Raw genomic sequence first — 24,072 nt, 5'->3', positions numbered from 1 at the left:
GGCAGAAAAATAAATTTGTAATTTTTGATACGTCTAAATAAAAATTCTTGTTTAAGGGTTTTAAATAAAGCTCAAAATTAATCTTACTTTTTCGTAAAAAAAAAAAAAAAAATAAATAAATAAAATAAAAATGTTTTTGGTCTACTTTGCTGAAAACTTCTTTTGGTTTTCATACTTTTTTGTACATTTAAACTCATTTAATACAACCAGCAATATGTTTATCTTATTTTATCAAAAAAAAGCAAAGTGATTGTTATGTAATAAAACTTGAATTCATAAGGCAATAATATAAAAAAGTGGTAAAATTATATATATTTTTTTGGGTCATATAATGTATTGGCAAGAACACTTAAACATGTGTCGAATATTTTTAAGTTAGAATCTTATTAATAAAAATATTTGTGAGTTATAGTGATCCTTTTTTAAATAATCTGTGGTTGATTATTATGAATATTTAATATTCATTTTTTTTTTAAATAAGCAACCTGATAAAAGGTTAAATTTACAAAAAAGAGATTAGGATTTTAATTTAATAAAAATAAATAGAATAAAAAATTTCATAACGATATCTAAATAATTCAGAAGTTCTGATTAAAAAGAAAATAATAAAAAAATTAACAGCATTGATTTAATGCTCAATGATTCTTGGTTGCATTATTTAATGACATAATGATTAATTCCAACTTATACAATACAGAAAGATAAGAATGATGTTTAAAGTGTAAAACACAATTTTAATATACTCATCATACAAAGCAGATTAATTCCTCTTGAGGTAGTTTTTCTTCATAATTATTCAAAATATTCCTACTAATTAAATAAATAATTACCTAAAGCATGACAGACATAGATAAAAAAACTTTCATAGTAAAAAGTTATATAATTTTATTTATATAGAAAGATTTGTTAAACAATATTTTAACCAATCTTGAAACTTCAAATTAATGTTAATCTTTTAACTATATTTATATAATTTATGTATTTTATCAAGTAATAAAAAAAAAACTTTAACCATTTCAGTTTAACTAAATAATGATAAGATAATTATTTTATCAATGGTCCAAATAAAAATTCGATATATGAAAGTCATTTCATACATAATCTATTTTAAAGAAAAACATAAATAAATAAGAACATTGAAAGAAATTCAGTTTAAAATGTGTGTTTTTTACAGCCATTGTTATAACAGAACATAAAACAAACGAAGACTCACCTGAACCAAGTTGTGTTTCAAGCATGGCATCGGCGAGATCCTCCCTCAGTCTGCCACCAGCTTCATCGGTGTCGGTCTGAGGGGAACCAACACTTCCACCTTCATTCAATGTTCATTATTAATACTTATTGAAATTATTTTGACATAATATACAAATAATTAGTACAATTTGTTCCTTGGAAAAATAACATATCTTTTGTATACACTGATGATATGTAAGTGAATTAAATATAGTAGAGAAGGCTATTTAAGAAATGGAAGTAATTCAAAAGAAGCACAATAAGGAAGACAACATGGTCACTACATTGGGACAAAATAAAAGTTAGTTAGAAAATAAAAAAGTACATTTTCCTGTTAACCACTGAACTTCTGAGAATTAAAATATTATGATAAAATAGGAAATTTAATAATGGTATTTATCCACCAAGCAGTCTAGGAATAAACAAGTGTACCAGCAAGAAAGTGAGAAGTAGCCCAGAGTTACATGCGCCCAAAACATTCCTCTCTTTGAAGGACAAAAATAAATAGGAAATGAATCACATTGAATGAGTTTGATGGAAAACCTTATTGAAGCAGGATTTCCTTCACAAACAGAGAAATCCTAATAATAAAAGCACCAAATTTGGTATCATGGTACCTTTTGTCTAGGACCCTTCTGAAATTTTTAATTTATAGTAAAAAATAAATAAATTTATTTTTGGAAAATTTTTTTGCTTTATGTTATTTGTACAATTTTTATTTTAAGTGCCACAGATATTAACATTAGATTTCATTACAATTGATGTAGTATTTCTCAAAGACTAAATTCTAATTATACTACCATTACTTACTTTTCTTATCTCCATTTTATATTATATTACACCTTTATTATTTATATTTATCTTTTTTATTTATTTATTTTTTAAATCATACCTTCGCACTTCTACACTATTTATTTCATTTATTCATGATGTTTTGGATCACCTGTCCATTGTTCATCAAACATAGATCTAAAGTTTCATCAACTGGTAGCAAACTTTGCTTGCTAAAAGACTTTACCTGGCTTTTTATTCTAAATATTTAAATTAGCTAAGATGGGGTTTCTGTAAGGTTCTACCTTTAAAGAGAGACTATAACTCAAAAAAACCAACAGATTTTAAATAAAACATTTTAAAGTAAGGTGTGGCTAAATATGATGTAAAAATTAATATAAAAATGAAAAATTTACTTTACTCATTTTTATATGATTTTCACATCATTTTAAGCCACACCTAAGTTCATTTTTATTTCATGTTATCTTATTCTCTTACTCTATTACATAATTTTAGTTATTTGCATATTTTTTTGGCCCTAATGAAGCCCAGGAAAGTGGGGCGAAACATTAACTCATAATAAATAGTTTATTTATTATTTGAGTAATTTTGCCCGTACCCTGACCATCTTCCTTTTATTATTAACATGTTCAATTTCATTTCTATTTATGTAGTGTTTCTCAAAGACTAAATCCTATTTAATTATATTGCTATTACTTTCGTTTCAATATTATAATATTCATTACCTGTCTCCTTTCGTTCATTTTTATTTCTATTATCAGTCAGTTAGCATATTCCCATCTTAAACCAGTAAGTTTAACTGCCTATTTTACACTGGGAATTGTCAAATACTATTTTGAGAGGGCTGATGTGAACCTACACCAAACTACTAAATTTTCAGATGAACTAAATACAGTGAACATCTAATTGGATAAAATTTTTATCAATTTTGGTTACTAAATTTTGTTCAAAATAAAGAAACTATTAATCATACAAATATTTTCATTATCTGCTTTAATTAGCTACAATTTGAGCCCTAATAGAGATATTTATGCCTATACCATGAAAAATATTAATTCTACATCTATAGAAGTCCAAGCTATTAATAATAAAATCTGCAATATCAACATCTACAGAACTTGCAAAATATTGTTTAAAAAAAAAATTAATTTAAAAAATATAGTTTAATTTTTGCTAAAATTTCAGCAATGTCATATGACTCCTGGCTAATATTTTACTAGTTTAGGTTAAGAGGATGATTATGTAGAAAAATGATACAGTTTTGGTTAACTATTTACTTACGTTCGTAAATTTTTGAAAAAGAATTCTCATTTATGTTTAAATGACTACTAAAAAAGATTTGGTGAGGGAAAGAACAAGTTAAAGAAATGGTAGAAACTCGAAATGAGGGGACATCTCATTGGTAAATTAAAATCTAAGCAATTATCAAGTACGAAATAACACTGGGTAATACATAGTTCTGGTACTACACAACTACCAATCTTTAAGAAAGGAACTGCTTGGTATGCTCACTGATAATGAGTGCAGATTTCAACAAAATATCAGGAGAATGCTGAGCAATGGTCAGGTACTCTATTATTGTAATATCCTAGAAAATGTTGACGAACGTTTATAGGGATGACCGACCATACAGTTATAGATAAGGTAATTTATAACTTTTTTTTTTTTTATAACTTTTACTCAAAAGGCTAGACTGGTTATAATCAGAGATATAGCAGTCCCAAAATATTACAATTTAATAACAACAAGTGCAGAATAAAGGAGAAGATAGAAAGAACTTGTATTGGAGCTGAAAACACTTCATCACCTAAATAAATCAATAGTGACTCAAATAATCATTTCTTCCAATGTTGCTATTTTAAAAATAATAATAATACGTGAGAAAAAAAAAATTAAAAGAATAAGAATAAGTGAGGATGTGGAGGTTCTTAACCTTGGCCAACCAAATTTGGAATAAGAATCAGTATACAATATTATGTATATTATCCTCAGTTTTTAGTTTGAAGTAGATTTTACTGCAGATATCAGAAATAATGATACTTATGATTTCAAAACTTTAAACAGCTCTCCAAAAAAATTGAACCATCAGGTTCTTTCCTAACACAGGTTGTATACTAGAATAAGGTATAGTTGAATTTTAATACATGATAAAGTATTTTTGGATATTAGTTATTTCAAGACGAATACTCCAGATATATATACCTGAACTAGTTTCAACCAAAAGGTAAGGTCTATGGGGCATATTCACTGGATTAGACCTTAATGGATTACTACTGTCCATCCCACCCTCGTCACATCCACTGAAACAGAAAAGGTAAACCATCTATATTAAAAAATAATAAAATAAATGAGCAGTGGCAAACAAAGAAACATAATAACTTTATATTTAATAACCATTATAAATTCAATTTAACTTAAAAAATTAAATAATTAATTTTATATGAAATTTAAATAATGACAGAGAATAATTTTCTATTAATTTTATAACAGGCATGATAGACATTTTAATATGCTTGTTCCAACAACCACTTTTGACTGCTAAAAATGATTGTTGGAACAAGTCTTATAATAATTAACTATATTTGAAATATGAAATTCCTACCTCGTTGGGAGAGGATCAATGGACTTGAAGGTAAACTGAGGACCCATCCACAATCTCCTATGAGGTCCTGTATGGGTTACTATCTCAACCTGAAATAATACAAGCAGGTATACATAAATCATTTATCACTTAAAGAAGCATAAAATATTTAATAATGAACAAGATAAGGTCAGCAACTTACTCAAGTTACTTTTAACAATAATTAATAATATTAAGAATAACTGAAATACAACACAAAATGACAAAAAGTAATTAAAATACACACTTTCATTTAAAAATAAACAACTTACCTGAGACAGCCATTTGTCAGGAGGTGGTTGAGGTCTGGGAGGGAGATCAAGAAAAACATGCCCAGATGGAAGTGGAGGACACAAACTACTTGAATAAGGGGGTTTTGGAAGAACCCATTCGGCCTTGGCTTCTACTCCTACTTCTATGGCTGTGTCGTAGCTTATTTTCTCCTTGGCTATACCTACATTAACAGCAATAAAATACCATAACATTGTAATTAATATTAAATTAAGGATATAGAAATATTTTATATTTAATCTAATCTCTTCAATTTTATAAATAAAAAAAAAAAGAAGCATTTTACCCTAAACTTGACTGAAAAAACAACTTTACTTATTAAAAGTGTAACATGTAGTTTGCTGGGATTTAACTTCCCTATATGGAAGGTAGGAGACATAAACAATCTATACTAGCCCAGCAAGAAAGTTGATATTCATTTCATGTACAAGCTTTGTTATCTTTTGTAAAACACAAGTGTTGTGAATAAATTAATTTACTAAAGATAATTCTAGCATAGTTAAGGGACTGAGTACATATGAATACGTTAAGTTAATTTCAGTAACTGCCAGTTCAATTTGAAAAATGCTTTATGCTCATTAAAATCACAACATGACCCATAGGAACAGGGCAGTAACTATTAACATCAATAAACCTAGAAAGTTGTAGGCAATTATGAACAAAAACAATGATATTAATATTAAAATATTAACCTTAATTTAACCCTAGTCAGTGAGGAACCATACCGTTGTGTCACAGGGCCTACACAGTACAGATACCATATAGCCAAGTGAGTTTTCATTAAATATTTTAAAACATACCACTATGACAAAAAAAAAATATATATACATATATGCACACACATATATATACCTTTGTTCATAAAATAAAGCCTGAAGTACTTTCTATCATGTCAGTTTTTTTTTTTAAATATTGAATATTATTCATTGCTCATCTCAGTGGATGGCTCCTAACAAAATAGAAGTACTTGCTGGTGTAGGTTCGATCAATAAAAAAATAATATCTAACAATATTTAAATTTAAAAAAAATAATAAAATGTATTGTAATCAACATGTTAACATGTTGCATTTTATAACTTTCAAAATTTCAAGGGTAAAAGTTGCTTAGGTTACCTTGAACACACTTTGGATCAAGATCGTACTGCAGAAGCACTCCTGAATTAGAAATGACGTATAGAGAATCCGCACAAGTCCGCTTCGATTTTGGTCGCCCGGGGAGCCAGGCTCTAGGTGGTCCAAATGTAGCAGCGAGGGGGGAATCATCTGGTCGTGCTCTAAGTTGGGCTAAAGGAGATATGACCGAGGGATGAGGATAAGGAGGGAGGCGTGGAGGAGGTGGAGTAGGAGGGGCTTCACACGGGAGAGGAGAGCCCCTGCCATCTCTCAGTCCAGCACTTCTCTCAAATCTAAACAAGTGGTCATCAAAATTTAAGGACTTATTTCATAAAAAATTATTTATTAAACTTATTTGGCCACTTTAAACACATTAACAAAATATTTTTACAAATAAAGAAGCTTATATCTATAAAATTAAATTTATAAAAATAAAAAAGTTAAGAAATCTATCAGATTCAAGTCTAGTCTATTCACATTTAATAAGTGATTATGAGATGTACATTTTTAGACCTATTCCTTGTAACCTGTAATGATTGCAGATAAATTTAGTTTCTAGTGAAAAAAAAAAAAAAACAATGTTACAAACTAAATATCAAAATTTAAAAACAATTATAACATTCATTCAATGAAAATTCAAAATCAATGTTTCTATATTACAAATATTATTTCCTTAATTTAGAAACATCACTATTATGAAATATATGAATTTGTTTGTAACATACAGCAACTGAGTATAATTACTAGATTAGCTAAAAGATTTAATAAAGAAATACCTTGATAGCCTATTTACAACATGTGGGGTAGTATGAGTACGGACAGTAACAAGACCTCCATAAGGGGTGATAGGGAACACATGTGTTGTTCCTCTCACTGATGATATTGCAACCCATCTCGAATCCCATGAGACAGCAATATCTTGAACACGAGCAGTTGTTTCTCCCCTTAAATATTATAATGGATTGATTTAAAAGAAAATTTGACCAAGTATAAACAGTAATATTCGACATAACACAAGTTATCATAAAAAAGAAAACAGAGTTAATTTTAAAAAAAGAATTAACTAGCCAATTTAAAAGTTAATCACTAACTTGTTTCATTTTATAATTTTCAAAAGTTAGATGATGAAAGTTGTTTAGAATAAGCATGAAAAAATACACTTAATTGTTTAAAACTCATGGATAGGAAATATTATCAAAATATATTTATTCATTAAAAACAATGCAGTGATCATACAGCACATGAATGTTTCAACATAAAAAAAAAAGTGCAAGAAGTGGCAACAGGTAGTTCTTGATATTAATACCTATGAAGAATATACAAATGATGAACTGCAGCAAGCTGTGATGTACAAGGATGAGGATGGATTCTGAATACATTGAAACGATGTCCGTGCCTATCAGCTGTTATTAAAAGCAACCCAGAAGGATCAAAAGACATTGCCACAACAGCACTAGTATGAGCAACAAAGTGAGCGATCATGTTTCCACGTTCCTCTTCACTAGTACCACCCTTTCTCTGCAAATACAAAATTGTTTATTAACATTTCCATTAATATTCAACAAAGTAAAAAAATAAATAAATAAATAATAATAGCTCTTTCATTCAGTTATTCCCAAATTATAAAAACTCTAAAATTGATATTACATGTTTTTATATTATTATTTAAATATAAATAAATCATGGCTTATATCTCTTAAGTTTTATGACTTAAGAGTATTTTTGGTGGGATGGAGATATTCCTTTGGCTTAAAAATCCCAAACCTTTGTAGCACTAAGCTTTAGCCTGAAGAGCAGAAAGTAATAAATAAGATATGATAAAAGAGAAACTTCAAATACCTCAATAAATTAAAATTACCTCAATGTCAATAATTGACACAATACCAGGTTGGGCATGAGCATTTTGAGAACTTTGAGGGCTGCTGCCAGTTAAGCTACCGCCGAGCTCCCTTAGACCTTTACCAAGACTCCTAAAGAAGAAACTTTTGTTAAAACATACGTCAATCTATACAGATATTTGCAAAAATTGCATGTTCAAGAACATTATTTATTTTTCTACAAATATTATTTATGACTTTATTGGAAATGTGATGCATACTGGTGATCTGAAAGAAAAAACTGTTGATCTTAATAAAAACATAATGAAGTAATAATTATATATAAATCTGATGCAGTGCACGTGCACATCACAATTTTCATTTACCACCCAACTTTGAATTGAAATTAATCCTTGCCTGTTTCAGAACAGATATTTTTTATATTGTTCATTGAGACAATATTTCCCCATACTAATTTTACAAATGACAGATTGACAAACTCCAAATTTTAACAGAAATAATAATAATTCACTTTCCAAAATTTTAACATTACCTTTAGCAAAAGTGACAGGAATATAAAAATATAACAGTTAACTAAATCTTACATCTTACATGGTGCTCTTAACAAAAAAAATTGTTTGCACTCATTTAAGAAAAAGATATTTTTAAAATATTTCCTGTACCAATACTTTTCCCAACAAATTTTGCAAATGAACAGTTTGAATTACTTCAATTTCACAGTCTTTAGAAAAGTACTTTTAATATTATTCTTGTTGCAAAAATATGGTAGAAATATAAAAATATTAGTTTACTAAAATTTACATTCTGCTCTTAATTATTTATTCAATGCTAAATTATATTTAGCCTTATTTAACCATTTATAAATAAATAGCTGATAACAATTGTTTTTCTCTTTTTCACTACAGCCCTGACTCACCATATCCTTCAATCAATCAATACCAAATTAACATACTATCCATCATCTATACATATGTAAATTGTTGTAGAATGCATTTATAAGAAAAATACAAAGAATGATTTTATGTAATTAGTCATTCTGTTAATTGAAATTCTCAATTACAGGTTAAGTGAAATTAAAAAAATAATTATTTAATAAATATGTCGACATGACAATAGTTATCTAGCTGACAAAATGGAAAAGCTGCCCAAGTGCCAGCCAGTGAAATTGATAGAATAGTTCTTTCATTTAGGTTTTTTTTTTCATTCTTGACTACCTTCTTTGCCTTTCTATGTTGAATATTATAGTTTCAAAAACCTTTGCCTTTCCAACAGTATGTAATACGTACATATTACAACCACCCTGAGAACCTCATAACTGGAGCAGCACCGGTTCACATCTGGTCTATGGAGAAGAGGAAGGTTGACTTTTATTGTGTGGTGACTCCCCACTCTAATTTAGAATAAGTTGGTTACCTCTAGAAAATCCTCTACTCACCTTCCCTACATGTCAGAAATGACTAGGTAGAGGGTAAAAAAAAATGATCAGAGACTTAATCCGGTCCTATTCGATTTATCTATAAATGATTAACAATATCAATATGGCATATTACTTGGCAGCGTGAATTACTGCAGATGTATAGGATTGTGCCCCATCTCCTTCACATCCACCAGAACTCCTTTGCCAAGTTGTTAATCTTTTTTCTCCGTATGCCAACCACCTAAAACATTAAAAGTGATTACTTTTGGTATATTTTTCAAATCAGAATATTCATTACTTTTCATACCATTATTAACTTAGTCGATATGTATGGTTTTGATATTTTACAAATAAAAAACTCATTATGTAATAGAAATTCAAGAAATAAAAGTTAACTTATAAAACCAACTTATAATTACTTACCTAGTTCCCAGAGCAATTGGATTAGGAGAATTTCCTGGACTAAGGTAACATGTAGTAATTGTCAGACGATCTTCTAAGGTTGCTGAATCAAAGACAGCAATTCTTTCATTAAATGTAACAACAATACTCTTACGATTACAATGAACATCACATATTGGTGAATTGAATTTAATTATTTTCACCTGAAAAGAGAAATCCAGATAAATACATTCATCAAGAATCATTACAATATATATATGCATATGCATAGGATAATAGTTTTGTGACTTTAACTTTTAAGTTTCGATATAGAATATGCAAGCTAAGCAACCAATTTCGAAACTGAAAAATAACTAACATTTCACACTTTCAATCTTGTTTTTATTTGCTTATCAATTTCGTTATTTCTAGTTACCGTAGTACCTAAATAATTGTACCTCTCTGCGTATTCAAATGTATTTTCTCCTATATTTATGTCACCGAAATTGCTTCCATTTCTATTGATAATCATATATTTGTTTTTTCCTCATTTATTTTGAGACCTAGTTCCTTACTAGGTTTTATTGAGACCTAGTTCTTTACTAGATTTTATTTATTTATTATTTGTTGCATTTAGTTTTATAGTTTCCTCATACTCATAGTAGTAATTTGTAGTTAAGAAGAAAAATAAGAGCATAATATAATGAAAAAAATTAAATAATATAATAATTAGAGATGATATAATGCAATAATTTAAATAAGTTGTCTTTCAGAGTAAGAAAATACTGAAAAATAGATAATACAGACTGACACATTTTCAAAGAGAATTTATTTAAATAAATTATATATGTAAACATGAATGCTGTTAACATATATTTATAGAAATTGAATAACTAATTTACTAAATCCTTTGAATACATTTAATAGTTCATATAATTCTATATAATAAACATAGATCTTGACTTTTAACAATGCAACATACCACTTCAGCAGTTTTAAGCGAAATAAAAGATAAGGTTGAGAACTGAGGACCAGGAGAACTGCTATCAACTATTGCAACTAATGGCCTCTTTGAGGTGTGTGGATCACGATTATAAGGTTTTAATAGGAACCTCAATGCACGTACGGCTCCTTGGCACCAAGAAAGAAGTTCTGTTGCTTCTCCACTTCCTCCAACACTCCATACCTGAAGTTAAAAAACATATTCAAATCTGAAATAGTTTTATAACAGTTACACATCCACTAATCTCTTAAAAAATATGCATAGAACATTGTATTGCTATATGCATCTTTCTTACACACACACATATATATGTATATATATATCAATCAACCTATAACTATTTTAACCCTAAGGTTCCTGGTTACTTCCTTAATTTTCCCCTACTTTGACTATTGCTGAGCGATTTATGGGGGTTGTCTCTGGGGATCTTGAAGCAAATGTTAAGCTTTGTACGTTTTATCTTCCTGGGGTCCTGAGGGATGCCCCTATCACCCGATTTTATGAATAGTTGAAGTGGCTCTTCCACTCCTGTCATAAATATTTCCTTGCATCCTTCCTCTACCAAGTTATCCAATCTTGTTCACCATACCTCTCCTTCAATTCAAATCTCTAGTGCATTCCCACAACGCCCATTCACGACCTTCAGACTTACATAAATTTACAACTGCCCATCGCACTGCAGTCTTTGAAAGATCTTTTCTAATTTGATCCTCTTCCCTATGGAATTCCATTCCTACATCCATTCTTTGTTCTAATATCCTTAAATCCCGTATCTTTAATAACCAATTGGCCACCCCTATATAATAATAATTGAACTTTTCAAATAAAATTTGTAAATGGATAGAAAGATAGATGAAATTTAACATAAATATTATTGAATGTTTTTAATATTTATTTAGAATCTGTAAACATGTACATATTCATGTAATTACCACTACTTCATTTTGTTTCCTTTTATTTTATTATTAGGAGGAAATACAATTTATGATTTGTTAGAGCATTTATTACAATTTGTAAATATGTATGTAAACATTAATTTCTCCTTCTTAATTGTTTTTTTTAGTTCATTTGTATTTGATTCCTTTTCATTTTATTTTATTAGAAGTTAGTTGCTTTATGATTTATGATATTATATACGGTTTCATTTCCTCTGTTTTCTTTTTCTTTATTATTTTTTTCCTTTTACATTTTCTATTAGTCATTGTTGTTTAATTTTTTTTCTTTTCTAATTCCCTATTTTAGTCATAATTTTACTCTTAGTTTATTACCTTAGTTATATTTTACTCTAATGGACTAAAACCTATTTTCGATGCCTGTGATATTATTCCAAGGAAATTTCTTGGTTTAATAATAAATCAAAAAATGCAGCAATAGATAAAAATAAGACTGAATTAATGCCCAGTTACGTAAAAGTAGATTTGTTTTCTATATCATACTTAGAAAACATATCTACTTTTATATAAATGGGCATTAATTCAGTTATATATTTATGAACTGCTGGAGTTTTTTATTTATTATTAAACCAAGAAATTTTCTATATTTATGAACATGGGACCTTTAACTAATAATAAAATTATCGTAGATAAATAGTTTATAACTTCATCTTACTGTCAAAAGAATTCACCTGTTTTCCTTATAGCAAAATCAATTTTTATGCACTGCAAACAATTTTTATCTTTTGAGAAATAAACATTAACCAAGAATAAAAATAAGTTTTCTTTCTTTTATTGTTAAAAAAAAAAAAGTAAGATTACTTCCCTGACTTTTCAAAGATTTTACACCCTTTTTTGTTTTCCAAACTGTCCCAGAGTAAGGAAAATATACTCGAACCGACAATATTTTTTACCTTATCAAATATACAATCAGATCATTGAAATGATTATACATTATTCACTATTATAATCTTTCTACTTATTAAAAGAATTTTCAAATGTTGATTAAACATTTTAGGTAACAGTTAAACTTTGAATTAGGAGTTGCAGGTTTGCAAAGTTATTTATTTGACACTGATATTTTTAAAAAAACTACACTTTATTACAGTAAACTAGACAAATTTTTCTAAAACATAAAAGGAATTTATATTTTTTAAAACCATTCAAAGGGAGATTTCCAAGCAGCCAATGAAAAGTGGTGTTTTCATAGAAAATTTAACTTTAAAATAATTTTATATTGGTCATTTTTTCAATCCGACAGTTATAAATCCTGAAGTTGTAAATCACGACTAGCTATCGGAAGTAAAACTATTGTTAAGGGTTATTGAAAATTTTCTAATAAAATATAATATTGATGTTTAACCAATACCTTGAGAATTTATAATAATGACTAAATATATAAGTAAAGTTAAATTGGTTGGAATTGAAGAAAATCAATATTTATAATGTTAAATTATAAAATTAGTTATATGATGAGAAGATGGTTGGGGGTGTGGTCAGTAAAAAAACACAGGGGAAAAAAAATTAAATAATAAAAAAAATATTAATAAATAAAGGAAAATATATGTAATTGATGAAATATGTAAGTATAATACTAGAATAAAGAAACAAAATATAAGGTTGAATTAGACAAAAGTTTTTTTTTCTTAGACAAAAGAAGTGAATAGAAACTATGACAATAATAATATGTGGTGAATATATCTAATAACATGAGTAAGGAGAAATAAGAAGAGAATATAGAAGGAGAAAGGGGTAAAAGAAAGATAAGAAAAGAGAATAAGACAAAAAACTCACCTGCTCCTAAGAGATCGCAAATCTAAGTGAGCGATAAAACTATATTAAAAAATACATTAAGAAGATGACGAAATTACCGGAAGGCAAGAATACATTACAAGTTATTTGGATGGGTAAAATTAATAAATGGAAGATATTGAAAAACTTTTATTTGAAAGAGGAAAACGTATAAAAGGGTGATGACAAATGGTCATAGAAAATGTTAAAAAATATGTTATAAAGATGACGAAATTACTGGAAGGTAAGAATACGTTACAAGTTGTTTGGGTGGATAAAAATAAGAAATAGAAGATATTTAAAAAACTGTTATTTAAAAGAGGAAAACTTAAGAGGGTGACAACAAATGGTTATAGAAAATGTTAAAAAAAATCTTTATAACGATAAAAATTACGAAGTTACTGGAAGGTGAGAATATGTTATAAATAGTTAAGGGTTGGTAGAATAAAAAAAAAAAAAAAATCGAAGATATTTTAAAAACTAATTTAAAAGAGGGAAAAAAGTATAAAATATTTTTTTTTTTATAATTTATTTATTGTTATTTACAACAGTATAAAAATATATACAACAAGTAAATTTGCTGTAGGTGACATAGTGACATGATACAAACATGTGGAGAATCTACCCATTGATAGAACTCCAATAACATTTCTAGAGAAGATCTCGAGGCCATCTTCTTTTCAGACGCCTAGGAGGATTATTAGGTAATGAAGGAGAAGCCAGGTTAGAAACAAGTGGATTTGGGTGGTTGGGAAGTTTATCATAGAAGGAATGGTATCTGGTTTTGGCCAAATCGGCAACATATGGGACATTGAGGTCCTGATGGATGACTTGATTTGTGACAAAGTAAGGAGCATTAAGGATTTTATGAAGGATTGGATTCATAAGGATTTTGGACTATAAGGATTGGATTCGGGAGGAATTCGATGGTTTAGTGGAGCCCCAAAGCTCAACTCCTTATGTCCAGATAGGCCTTATAATAGTCATGTAGATAGGCAATTTTGTTATGGATTGGCAATTTAGACCATTTGTCTAGTAAATGTTGTAATAGTCGAAATCAACGAGCAGTTTCCAGGCTTTACAGTCTTGTATGAGGATTCTATGTCAGTGGTTTGTCGAGATGTAGTCCTAGGTACTGGATCTGTTCAACAGGAATGAGTGGGGTATTATTAAAAGATACTGTAGGGCAAGAGGTCATGGGTTTACAACGAGCTTTGCGGGAAGTTCACTTCTGAATGATGTTGGATATCTCTGAAGGATAGTGGAGTATTCAATTATTCTTTAATGTATTCGATGTGGGTTGGATTAAGCATGTCAGGGTGTGGCTAAAATGTTTTAGAAAGGTGCTGACCAAAATAATAACGAAAATAGAAATATAATAAAAATAAAAAATAAAGAAAGAAAAAAATTAAATAATAAAAAATAAATAAATAAAAAAAATTTTAACTATGTTATTGTTTCAATAAATTAACTATTTGGGAATATGTTAACGATAAATTGTGTTTGGCTGTATTTAAGTTGATGGAAGAAGGTTCTAATTGGATATAGAAGCTTCCAGAGATAAGCCTTTTGTCGTGGTTACGAACTATGGTTAGAATAGATGTTTTACCAAACTCAAAGGAGTGATTTAAAGAGAGAGAATGTTCTGAAAGTTTAGAGACAGAATGATTATGTGAGGAAACAGAATATTTGTGTTGTTTGATGTGGTCTTTTAAGAGGTTTTTGGTTTCACCGATGTAAGCACTCCCAATTGTAATTCTGCTTACAAAAAAACAATATTAAATATCTTCTTAAAATATCCTCAAATTTTTTTTTAAATTTTACCAACCCAAACTACTGTACTATAATTATCTTTTACCCCTTCCTCCTTCTCTATTCTCTTCTTATTTCTCCTTACCCACATTATTAGTTATATTCACCACATATTATTATTGTCATGGTTTCTATTCACTTCTTTTGTCTAACTCAACCTTGTATTTTGTTTCTTTATCCTAGTACGATACTTACATTTTTCATCAGTTACATATATTTTCTTTTATTTACTGATATTTTTTTATTACTTAATTTTTTTTTTCTTTCCAGAACTTTAATTTTTAATTATTACCAAATTAATATATTCATATTTCTTCGTTTCTTTGCATTATATAATTTTAAAATTTTATTTCCTTGATTATGTTATTCTACTTACATAATTAAACGTTTTATTTTCTACTGTTTTTTACTAATTTTCGTACTGTATAACTATTTACTTGTGTCATTCTGTTTAAATTTTCATTCAATGTTATTGTATTCATTGGTTGTTATCTTGCTCTTTGTTCTTAGCCCTGGTAAAGCTAGAAACTCGGGCTGAAAAATTGCCACTATTTAATAAGTTCTCTCAACTTGTTTGTGTTTTTTACTGACTGCACCCCCAACCATCTTCTCACCATATATATTATCTACGGTCAACTATCTTCTCATCATTATAAAATTAGTTATTTATAAAAGATATTTGGAATTTAGTGTAAACTAATAATAATTTGTTTACAATCAGACGATATTGTCATAAGTTATATTTTTATTTTATACAAAGAGAGGTTTTAGAAAAATTAATGAAATAGTTTACTAAAAGATAATATTATAAAGATTCAACATTAGATGTTTGTATAATTAATGTGTTTATTGTTTGATAAATGTTTCATTTAGTATGCCATATTTTATATTATTAGTTCAGTTCTGTTCCAAGGTACAAATTTCAGGTAAATTACGAATCTTTTTAATTATATGTTCCATATTAATTTTGAAAGTTGTTTTATTAATTAATGCCTTCTCTAGTAAAAATCTATATTAAATTAAAGTAAATAATTAACAAAATAAACTCTCTCACCCATCAGGGACCAAAATATTCCTAGAAACAAGAGCCAATATTGAGTAATTGTTAAGTTAAGAAATTGAATTTAATAGTTTGTTAATAATTAATTCTATAAATTTTTTTTTGTCAGTTGACCCTTTTTTAGGAAATGGTGCGTAATATCAACCAAATAAAAGATCGTTAGAGAATTCAATTTTCTATGAAAATTAGTTTTGATAATTGAGAATCAGTAATTATAAGAATTCATTATTATAAAAAGGATATTTACAGTATGATGACGGATTATGTAAATACTTAGTTGACTTTTTTTAGAAGTGATAAAATGGTTCTAAAATATTATGTTATTTATACTTGCAATAAATAAAGAAATTAATTACTAAACATTTATATAATAATACACACATTTTTTAATGTCATCTATGTATTTTTCCACCAGATCCTCTAACTTTTTTCAGATGAAAAATGACCCTGACTTTTTCCAGGTCTAGACACCCTGTATTAGAACAAATTAAAAAAAAAAAAAGCATTCCAGTATAGCTGAAGTTAAAAATAAAATTAAAGGACCCTTCCTATTGAATCCAAATAACTTCTATCGAAAAGTTTAGGAGAGTTCCATTAAAACAAACATTAATGTTCGAAAAGGAACATGTTATCTTTCAAATAAATTTTATCAAGAACCTGTGGACAATAAAGTTTCTGCCAGCTGCAGAAAGCAATTATGAGCCATCAGACTAACATAACTTGTTAGTTAAATAATTGCTAGTACTATTTGAAACATGAATTAAGAAATGGTGGGTTTTGAAAGGTTCTGCCTTTCAGCAGGTGGTCATTATGAGCCAACTCATTAATGACATTTGACTTAGGATGTGATCTAATATTATTTAAGACATAAGTTAATCAATTTTAGATAACAGTCTCAAAATGGTGGTTTGACTTAGGATGTGATCTAATATTACTTAAAACATAAATTAATCAATTTTAGATAACAGTCTCAAAATGGTGGTTTTCAAAAAGTTTCTGATATTTGCAGGTAGCAATTAAATGTCAGCAGACTAACGTCATTTGACCTCTAAGAGGTGGTCTCAACATAAATTGATTATCTTAAGAGTTATTATTTAGTCTAAGAATTTAGTTGTCTTAAGGAGCAGCGATTTTTTTCAGGTACTTTTATCTGACTAGCAGACTCATTTTTTAAATGTCAATACAATAAACATTAACAAAATTGCTTTAAAAATTTCTTCTGTTAATGACCATTTTACATATGGGCTCTCAAATTATTTCTTCCATACGACTTTTACTTTTGAATTTGTTTATTTATGTAAGAATTATACCACCTGACTTATTAACAATTATAAAACAAACTTCACACTTCTTTTTCTTATAATAAATAAACTATACTCTCTTGAGGTGAGTGCAAGATATGACTCAACAATCATCTCAAAATCAATACCACTAGTTTCCTTGTTTTTCCATTTTTCATTTCTCACTGTCAGTATAATTAATGTTATTATTTAGTGGTTTTGAAATAATTTTTACTTTAAAGACATGTTTATTTCTTCATTAAAATAATAAATAATTAATTGCAAATTGCATATTAAATATTAAACTCGACATATTAAACATCAAATGATACAACATATCGAGGCAACCAATCAGTATCCACTGTATCCAGTAAAAGAGAATACATGTGAACTGTAATTAATATCGATTACTTAATACTGAAAAACATGTTGTTTTTTTAATTTAAATTAAATTTTTTGAATATTAAAACAATAAATTTTGCCAACATATATAAAACTTTTAACTATTATGCCAATTAATGTGTAATACAAAAGTTTAAAATAATAAAATGTATAATACAAGAATTAAATGCAAACTAATTCTTGGTTGAGCATGAACTTGAACAAATCACAATAATTCAAGGATCTTTAGGGGTTGCAGTGGTATAGTTTTAGTAATTTATTGGTTGGTCACAAAATATCATGAATTAACTGCATGAAACCTGTTTCAATAAGCACTGGTCATAAACGCTCTTTATATTAATATTTATTATTTAAAATTTATTTTTAAAATAACAATATTTCATAACATATTAATGGAAAAAGTAATATTTATTACTATAACAGTTATTATGCTTGATTTAAAATAGAAATCGTCATAGTTTTATAAAATATGAAAAAAATCAACAATTTGTTAAAACATTCAGTTAGAATAATTAGGTGGACAAAATGCAAAATCATCACTAAAATATAAATAAAGAACAAACTTTAAAGATCAAAACCAGTGGTTCCCATTTCGCAGCACCAACCCAATAGGACCACTAAACCAGAAATTTAACCATCAGTAAAACTCTCCCTGAAGGGTCAGATCCCCCAACAATGTTTGAAAATTGTACTAAAACCCCAGAAAAGGTAAACAATAAAACAATTCTAATATAAGCCTCCTAAAATAAATATTTTCACAATCTTCATAATTACTTGATTTCAGCTTCATTATTATTATTATTATTATTATCTAGTTTAAGACTACCAGAAACTATGGAGCTTGCCATGCTAAAAAGGATCAATGATGAATTGTTATAAAAAATTAGTTAGCATGTACTACACATGTTTAGATAATAGCCATGAACTTAGAATAAAGACATGGAATCAAGAAAATGTGACAATTACTCCTTGTACTTACTATGATAGATTTCTATAAGTCTTGAAAACAAGAAAGCAATACATAAGTCACTGCTGGAAGATAAAACCTGAATTTGCCATGCTAATGGTAATGTTTTACTAGTTAAATCATCACTCCAATAATTTAGAAGATGTCACACAGTTATAAATACTCAATTTACTTACCTGAACTCCACTTGAATAGCCTAAAACTAGGAGAAGTGGTACGGTTGATTCACTTTCACATTCACCTAGTGGAGGAAAATTCTCAGGGTCATTATAGTCAGTGGAATCAAATCTAGCCCACAAAATTCCGTCACGTGATTCACCAGGCAACACGCTAGTGTAAGCCTGGAATAAAGACAACGCCTAAAAGATTTATTGTTAGCAACATTATTCTCTAAATCTTAAAGTTATGAGTTATAATCTGAGAATGAAAATTAGGAGGAATAAAACAAAAAAAAAGAAGAACAAATACCTGGGGAACAACTTCATGTATAAATCCTGCAACACTTTCAATTATTGAGGGATCATTAATTGCTTGAGGTAAAATAACTTGGCCATGGTATGCTTGTTTTGATTGTTTCCTTAAAGTGTCAGCAGACATTTTGATAACTACTCTATGATCCTAATGCACCTGATGCATATAAAATCCATACAACATATATTAAAAAAAATCCTATGGATGAAAAATGATAAAAACATAATAAAATTAAGTTAGTTCAGAAAAAGAATGAAAGTATCATACTCACTACTCTATAAATATGTATATATATTTTTTTTAAATCACACATTCTAATAAAATTAATTTTATAAATGAAAAGGAAAAAAAAATGCAAGTGAGAAAAATAGAGGATGACCTTGGTGAATCGTCAAGGAATATATTAACTACACAGAAGTCATAATTGTAAACAAAGGACTACAGCATTTTTATTCTCACCTTACTAATCCATAGCTACAACTTCATATATACAGCAACTAAAACTATTGAAATAAAAAAATGACACATTATGAGATCTTAAACCTTAAACCAAATGTACCTAATTCCTAAACAAAGAACCAACTATTCTAAGACGCAAATAAACTGTCATTGCAACATTGACTTGACAACCAGCTGTTCGCCTTATTACATCACTGTACTACAAGAGTCAAAAACGAATACACCACAATAACTTTTTTATTTAAATGCAAATTTTAAGTGTTCGAAACAGTGCTAAAAATAAGTAAAGCCCGCCGAGAAAGAATAATATAAACAAACAAATAATTATTTCCGATAAGAAATAAAAAACTATTTGTTAAAATGAACGAGTACATCAGCTGACATGGTAAACAAACAAGAAATAGATGTAGCAAGGGGCTTGTGTTGCAGGTAGGTCAGCACAAAACAACATTTTTAAACTATTTGTCAAATTATTTATTTTTGTTTTTTTCTTTTATAATTTAATTTGAAATTTTTAACAGAGGAAACATCAAAAATTTTGTTTGTTTTTTCAAAGTGTTTATAGGTACTATTTTAGTAGAATGCTTACAAATAAGCAAATATTAAACACAGAAGTACCCAGTTTGCCAATATTTTTGAAATTTCTTAACATTTATTTGGAATTTTGAACTCTTTTTAGAAGTGTGTACTTAATATCAATGATAGATTGCTTTATTTACTGAATTAAAAACTATTGTGACCGCTATTATAAAAAAATCTAGAGTATTCTTAAATTAGCATAATTAATTAAAATTAGTTAATTGTTCCTTTTGAATGCATACTATGTGTGGATTGCCTATCAATGTCACTTAAAATATCTACAGTGGTATTTTTTTAGCTCTGTTGTTCTTAACAGATAGTCCGGGGGAGATTTAACATCCACATATTTGTGAGGAATAGTTAGAATTATTTTATTAATAATCTTTCCTTCTGAAAGGTTTTAACTGGTAATTGAATTAAAGTTATTCCTAATGAACGTTTTAGCAACCTTATTTTCAATTATTTTCCGAGGGAGACTCATCTTTTTCCCCAAGTCAAGAATGGGAGATGGGCCTCACATGGTTCAATTTTCGTCTTAGTGGTAAGCAGACTTCTATTATGAAAAATTTTTGGTTAATTCCAGTCAAGCCACATGATAAAGGTCTCACTTAATTGTGAGGATAATTGTGTTGTCGAAAACTAATATTACCTGAAATCCATAAATATAAAATAGATTTCGCAACTCAAGATATCAAATTTCTCAAGATTCAAATTCCCAACTGTATTTTAAAATAGGTGTTATATTAATTCCATTTTTTTATTTTTTTTATTCCATTTAAACTTATCAGTTACCTATTGCGAATGTCGGACGCTTGACAACGTTAATTTTCTTTTCTATTCAAACACATTAGTTTTATGGTATTGGTACTAAATTTTGGTAACTTTGGGTGAGTTAAACTTTTTTTCACAACTTTTACAATTTGAAGTAGGATCTCAAATTTTCCATGATGTGGTAGAAAAAGGTCGTAATCCCTGATTTTTTTCTAGTTATGAAAAATATTGTATTTGGGATAAAAAGTAGTGTTACCTGCGATACGTAAAAAATTAACATTCTTTTGAAATTGAAAATGATACTAAATGTTCAAGATTCTTGATTTCCCTAGTCAGACGTATTATATATATATAACATACATTAACAACTTAGGATTAGGCGATTAGATGATTAGGCGTAGAATAGGTTTAGATGATTAGGCGTTCGATCTTCCAGCGAACAGCCCTGAAGAAGGCTAGAAACTCTAGCCGAAACGTTGGACATTAAAATAAGTTAATCGTACTTATTTGTGTTTTTCATTGACCGCACCCCCAACCATCTTCTCCTCATTCATACATTAACAACATTCAACAGAAACAGAGAATTTTATTACAATATTAAAAATGTCAATAATAAATATACTTTGATAGCCTATTTGTGTTTCAACAAACGAATGGTTGTTATCAAATATACACACGCCTTTCAAAGGTCAATCCCATTGGTTAGCTGAGAGGATATTTGATAAAAACAATGTTATGTCAATATCATAATACTGATAAGTTTAATAATTGATCCATAAATCTTTCCCGGAAATATTTTATGCTCTCTATTATATAGGTTCTACGTCATCCTGTTATTTTTGTAACCTTATGAAATATTTTGGATTCCTTCTTATTTAATCTCACGGTTTTGCTTCCTATTAAGGGTCATTTAAAGTTTGATGTTTTTTAATATCTACCTAACTAGTATAAGTTCTAAAACATCAAATTACCATTACCTTATACCATTTTACGCATTAAGCACTCTAATCACTACTGTGGTATTATTGTTAGTTACTTAACCGTCGACCTTAGATGGAAGTGTTTCTAATAAAGCCTATCTACTCGATCATTATATATTAGAAATAACAGAAGGATTGAATTGGTTTATCAATATGTTTTTAATAGGGATTTGTTTGAAATTAGTCATGGATATTATGAAATGATTTCTAATTTCTCTTAGAGGAATACCAATACCATGGTCTGCCATTCTCTAGTAAGAAAAAAGATTCTCAAATTCAGACTTTTTTTAATTTTTTAACGCGTTAATATATTTGTATGAGTTTTAAGTCTTTATACTTAATCAAGTAGCAACTGTTGAAAATTTAAAATTTTCTTTTTTTTTTTTTTTTTTTAAAAAGCACAAAAAAGAATGAAATCAAACCTATTTTTTATTAGAATTTTTTCATAACCTTAAAATTTATTCATTTATTAGATATATTTGGCATTATTATTAAAAGTCATAATAAAATTTTCTTTCTAATTTAAAATAGTTTTAACCCTTCATTTTTCACCAAAAAAATTGAAGTTCTAATAAAAATTTTTTCCTGCTGAGGTTTCAATATTGAGATAATTTTTAAAAATTTATTTTGTTGAATGGAAGGATTTTTTTTTTAATATGTTCTTTTTAACAGGCTTTTGTAACATGCTTTTCTTATTATAATAGATAATTTATTTATTATACATTAATCAGGTCGAAAAAATTACAACTTGTACCATCTGTTAGTTGTTTGTTTATTTTACTGACTCATTCAATTATGTATACATAGGTGTAATTGTGTTACTAATTGCCTTTCAGAATTCAGATTGGGTTGGTTACCACGGTTTAGTTGCATTCACCTCCTTTCGAAACATTCGGCATTCCATCTAAGGTCGGCTGCTGAGGTCTTCCATCACGATAGCGAATTGGGATTTAGTCTCCAAAGAAAGTAATTTCTGTTTTGTGTCTTAACTATTCCTATATATTCCCAGGAAGCCACATTAAAAATTCACCCGCTCGAAATTTTAGCCCTGGAAATAAAGCATTTTTTGAAAATCCTCGTTGTGAGGGCATAAATGTATATTCTTTTAATTTAGGTTTACTTTATTTTTGTCGTGCGGTACATAATTAAAGATATTGAGCACCGAGTGAAAAATGAGCAAAATTTTAGGCTAAGTTATTCGCCCACCATTTTTTAAAACCAATAACATAATCTTTGTCAGCATAAAATTTCCTTTTAATTGATACAATACAAGATTTTTTTTTTATCATTTCTGAAAAACAAGTTAGCAAGATAGCGACCAAAAAATGTAATAAGGCACCCTTATTATAATATTTATTACTGTATTTCCTTTTTCTTCTATTTATACTTAATGTATGTGTTTTTTCTATTTTCTTTAATTTAGTTTGCTCATTTTCATTTAATTTTTACATTCTACCATAGTTTACTTTATATTCCATGTTATGTTATACTCTGCTTACAAAAACTGCTTTTAGTTTTTGAATATTGTCTTTAGCCTTGCAAAGTGCTTCCCTGTGTTGGCTCTTATTAAATAGTTATTGTACTATTTGAGTTGTTTTTTGACCGCACCCAGACCGATCTTCCTTTTGTTATTTATTATTATAGCTGCCTTGAATATTTTATTTCAGCTTTTTGCCACGCCCACAAGAGCGTACACTAACACTAACAACGTAACCTGTGTCTATGACATGCACTGTTGCTAGTGGATTGGGACTATAGTTAGAGTCCGAGTTTTGAACAGTAGATTGACGATATTCTTTAACGAATCGAAGAAATTGGTATGCCCTTTTTTTCCTATCTTCTAATTTTATTTACTGCAAAAGACGATCTATATAAAGAAC

At 28.2% G+C, this 24,072-nt stretch overlaps 1 protein-coding gene across 3 annotated transcripts in view; it reads right to left on the bottom strand.

The window, feature by feature from the left end:
- LOC106690652 (putative leucine-rich repeat-containing protein DDB_G0290503) overlaps nucleotides 1-20,003 on the bottom strand; it is a 29,884-nt gene extending 9,881 nt beyond the window's left edge. Inside the window, exons 1-14 of one of the 3 annotated variants that reach the window (XM_014436160.3) lie at nucleotides 19,863-20,003; nucleotides 19,401-19,559; nucleotides 19,109-19,291; nucleotides 10,668-10,871; nucleotides 9,728-9,909; nucleotides 9,438-9,545; nucleotides 7,908-8,019; nucleotides 7,356-7,567; nucleotides 6,826-6,993; nucleotides 6,050-6,342; nucleotides 4,918-5,099; nucleotides 4,628-4,716; nucleotides 4,228-4,325; nucleotides 1,214-1,312 (exon numbers count right to left, since the gene is read on the bottom strand). In XM_014436160.3, coding sequence (XP_014291646.1) covers nucleotides 1,214-1,312; nucleotides 4,228-4,325; nucleotides 4,628-4,716; nucleotides 4,918-5,099; nucleotides 6,050-6,342; nucleotides 6,826-6,993; nucleotides 7,356-7,567; nucleotides 7,908-8,019; nucleotides 9,438-9,545; nucleotides 9,728-9,909; nucleotides 10,668-10,871; nucleotides 19,109-19,291; nucleotides 19,401-19,529 — 2,059 coding nt within the window. In that variant the 5' untranslated portion in view covers nucleotides 19,530-19,559; nucleotides 19,863-20,003. Of the gene's footprint in view, nucleotides 1-1,213; nucleotides 1,313-4,227; nucleotides 4,326-4,627; nucleotides 4,717-4,917; nucleotides 5,100-6,049; nucleotides 6,343-6,825; nucleotides 6,994-7,355; nucleotides 7,568-7,907; nucleotides 8,020-9,437; nucleotides 9,546-9,727; nucleotides 9,910-10,667; nucleotides 10,872-19,108; nucleotides 19,292-19,400; nucleotides 19,560-19,674; nucleotides 19,814-19,862 lie in introns of those variants that run through there. The other 2 variants (XM_014436161.3, XM_067050811.1) reach the window with 2 other exon arrangements.
- Nucleotides 20,004-24,072: the final 4,069 nt, after the last annotated feature.

This window comes from Halyomorpha halys, unplaced genomic scaffold (assembly GCF_000696795.3).
Source record: "Halyomorpha halys isolate HHAL.00 unplaced genomic scaffold, Hhal_1.1 Scaffold1794.1, whole genome shotgun sequence".
Taxonomy (NCBI): Eukaryota; Metazoa; Arthropoda; class Insecta; order Hemiptera; family Pentatomidae; genus Halyomorpha; species Halyomorpha halys.
Note: the sequence above shows the minus strand (reverse complement) of the source record. Positions and strands in the feature narration are given on the sequence as shown.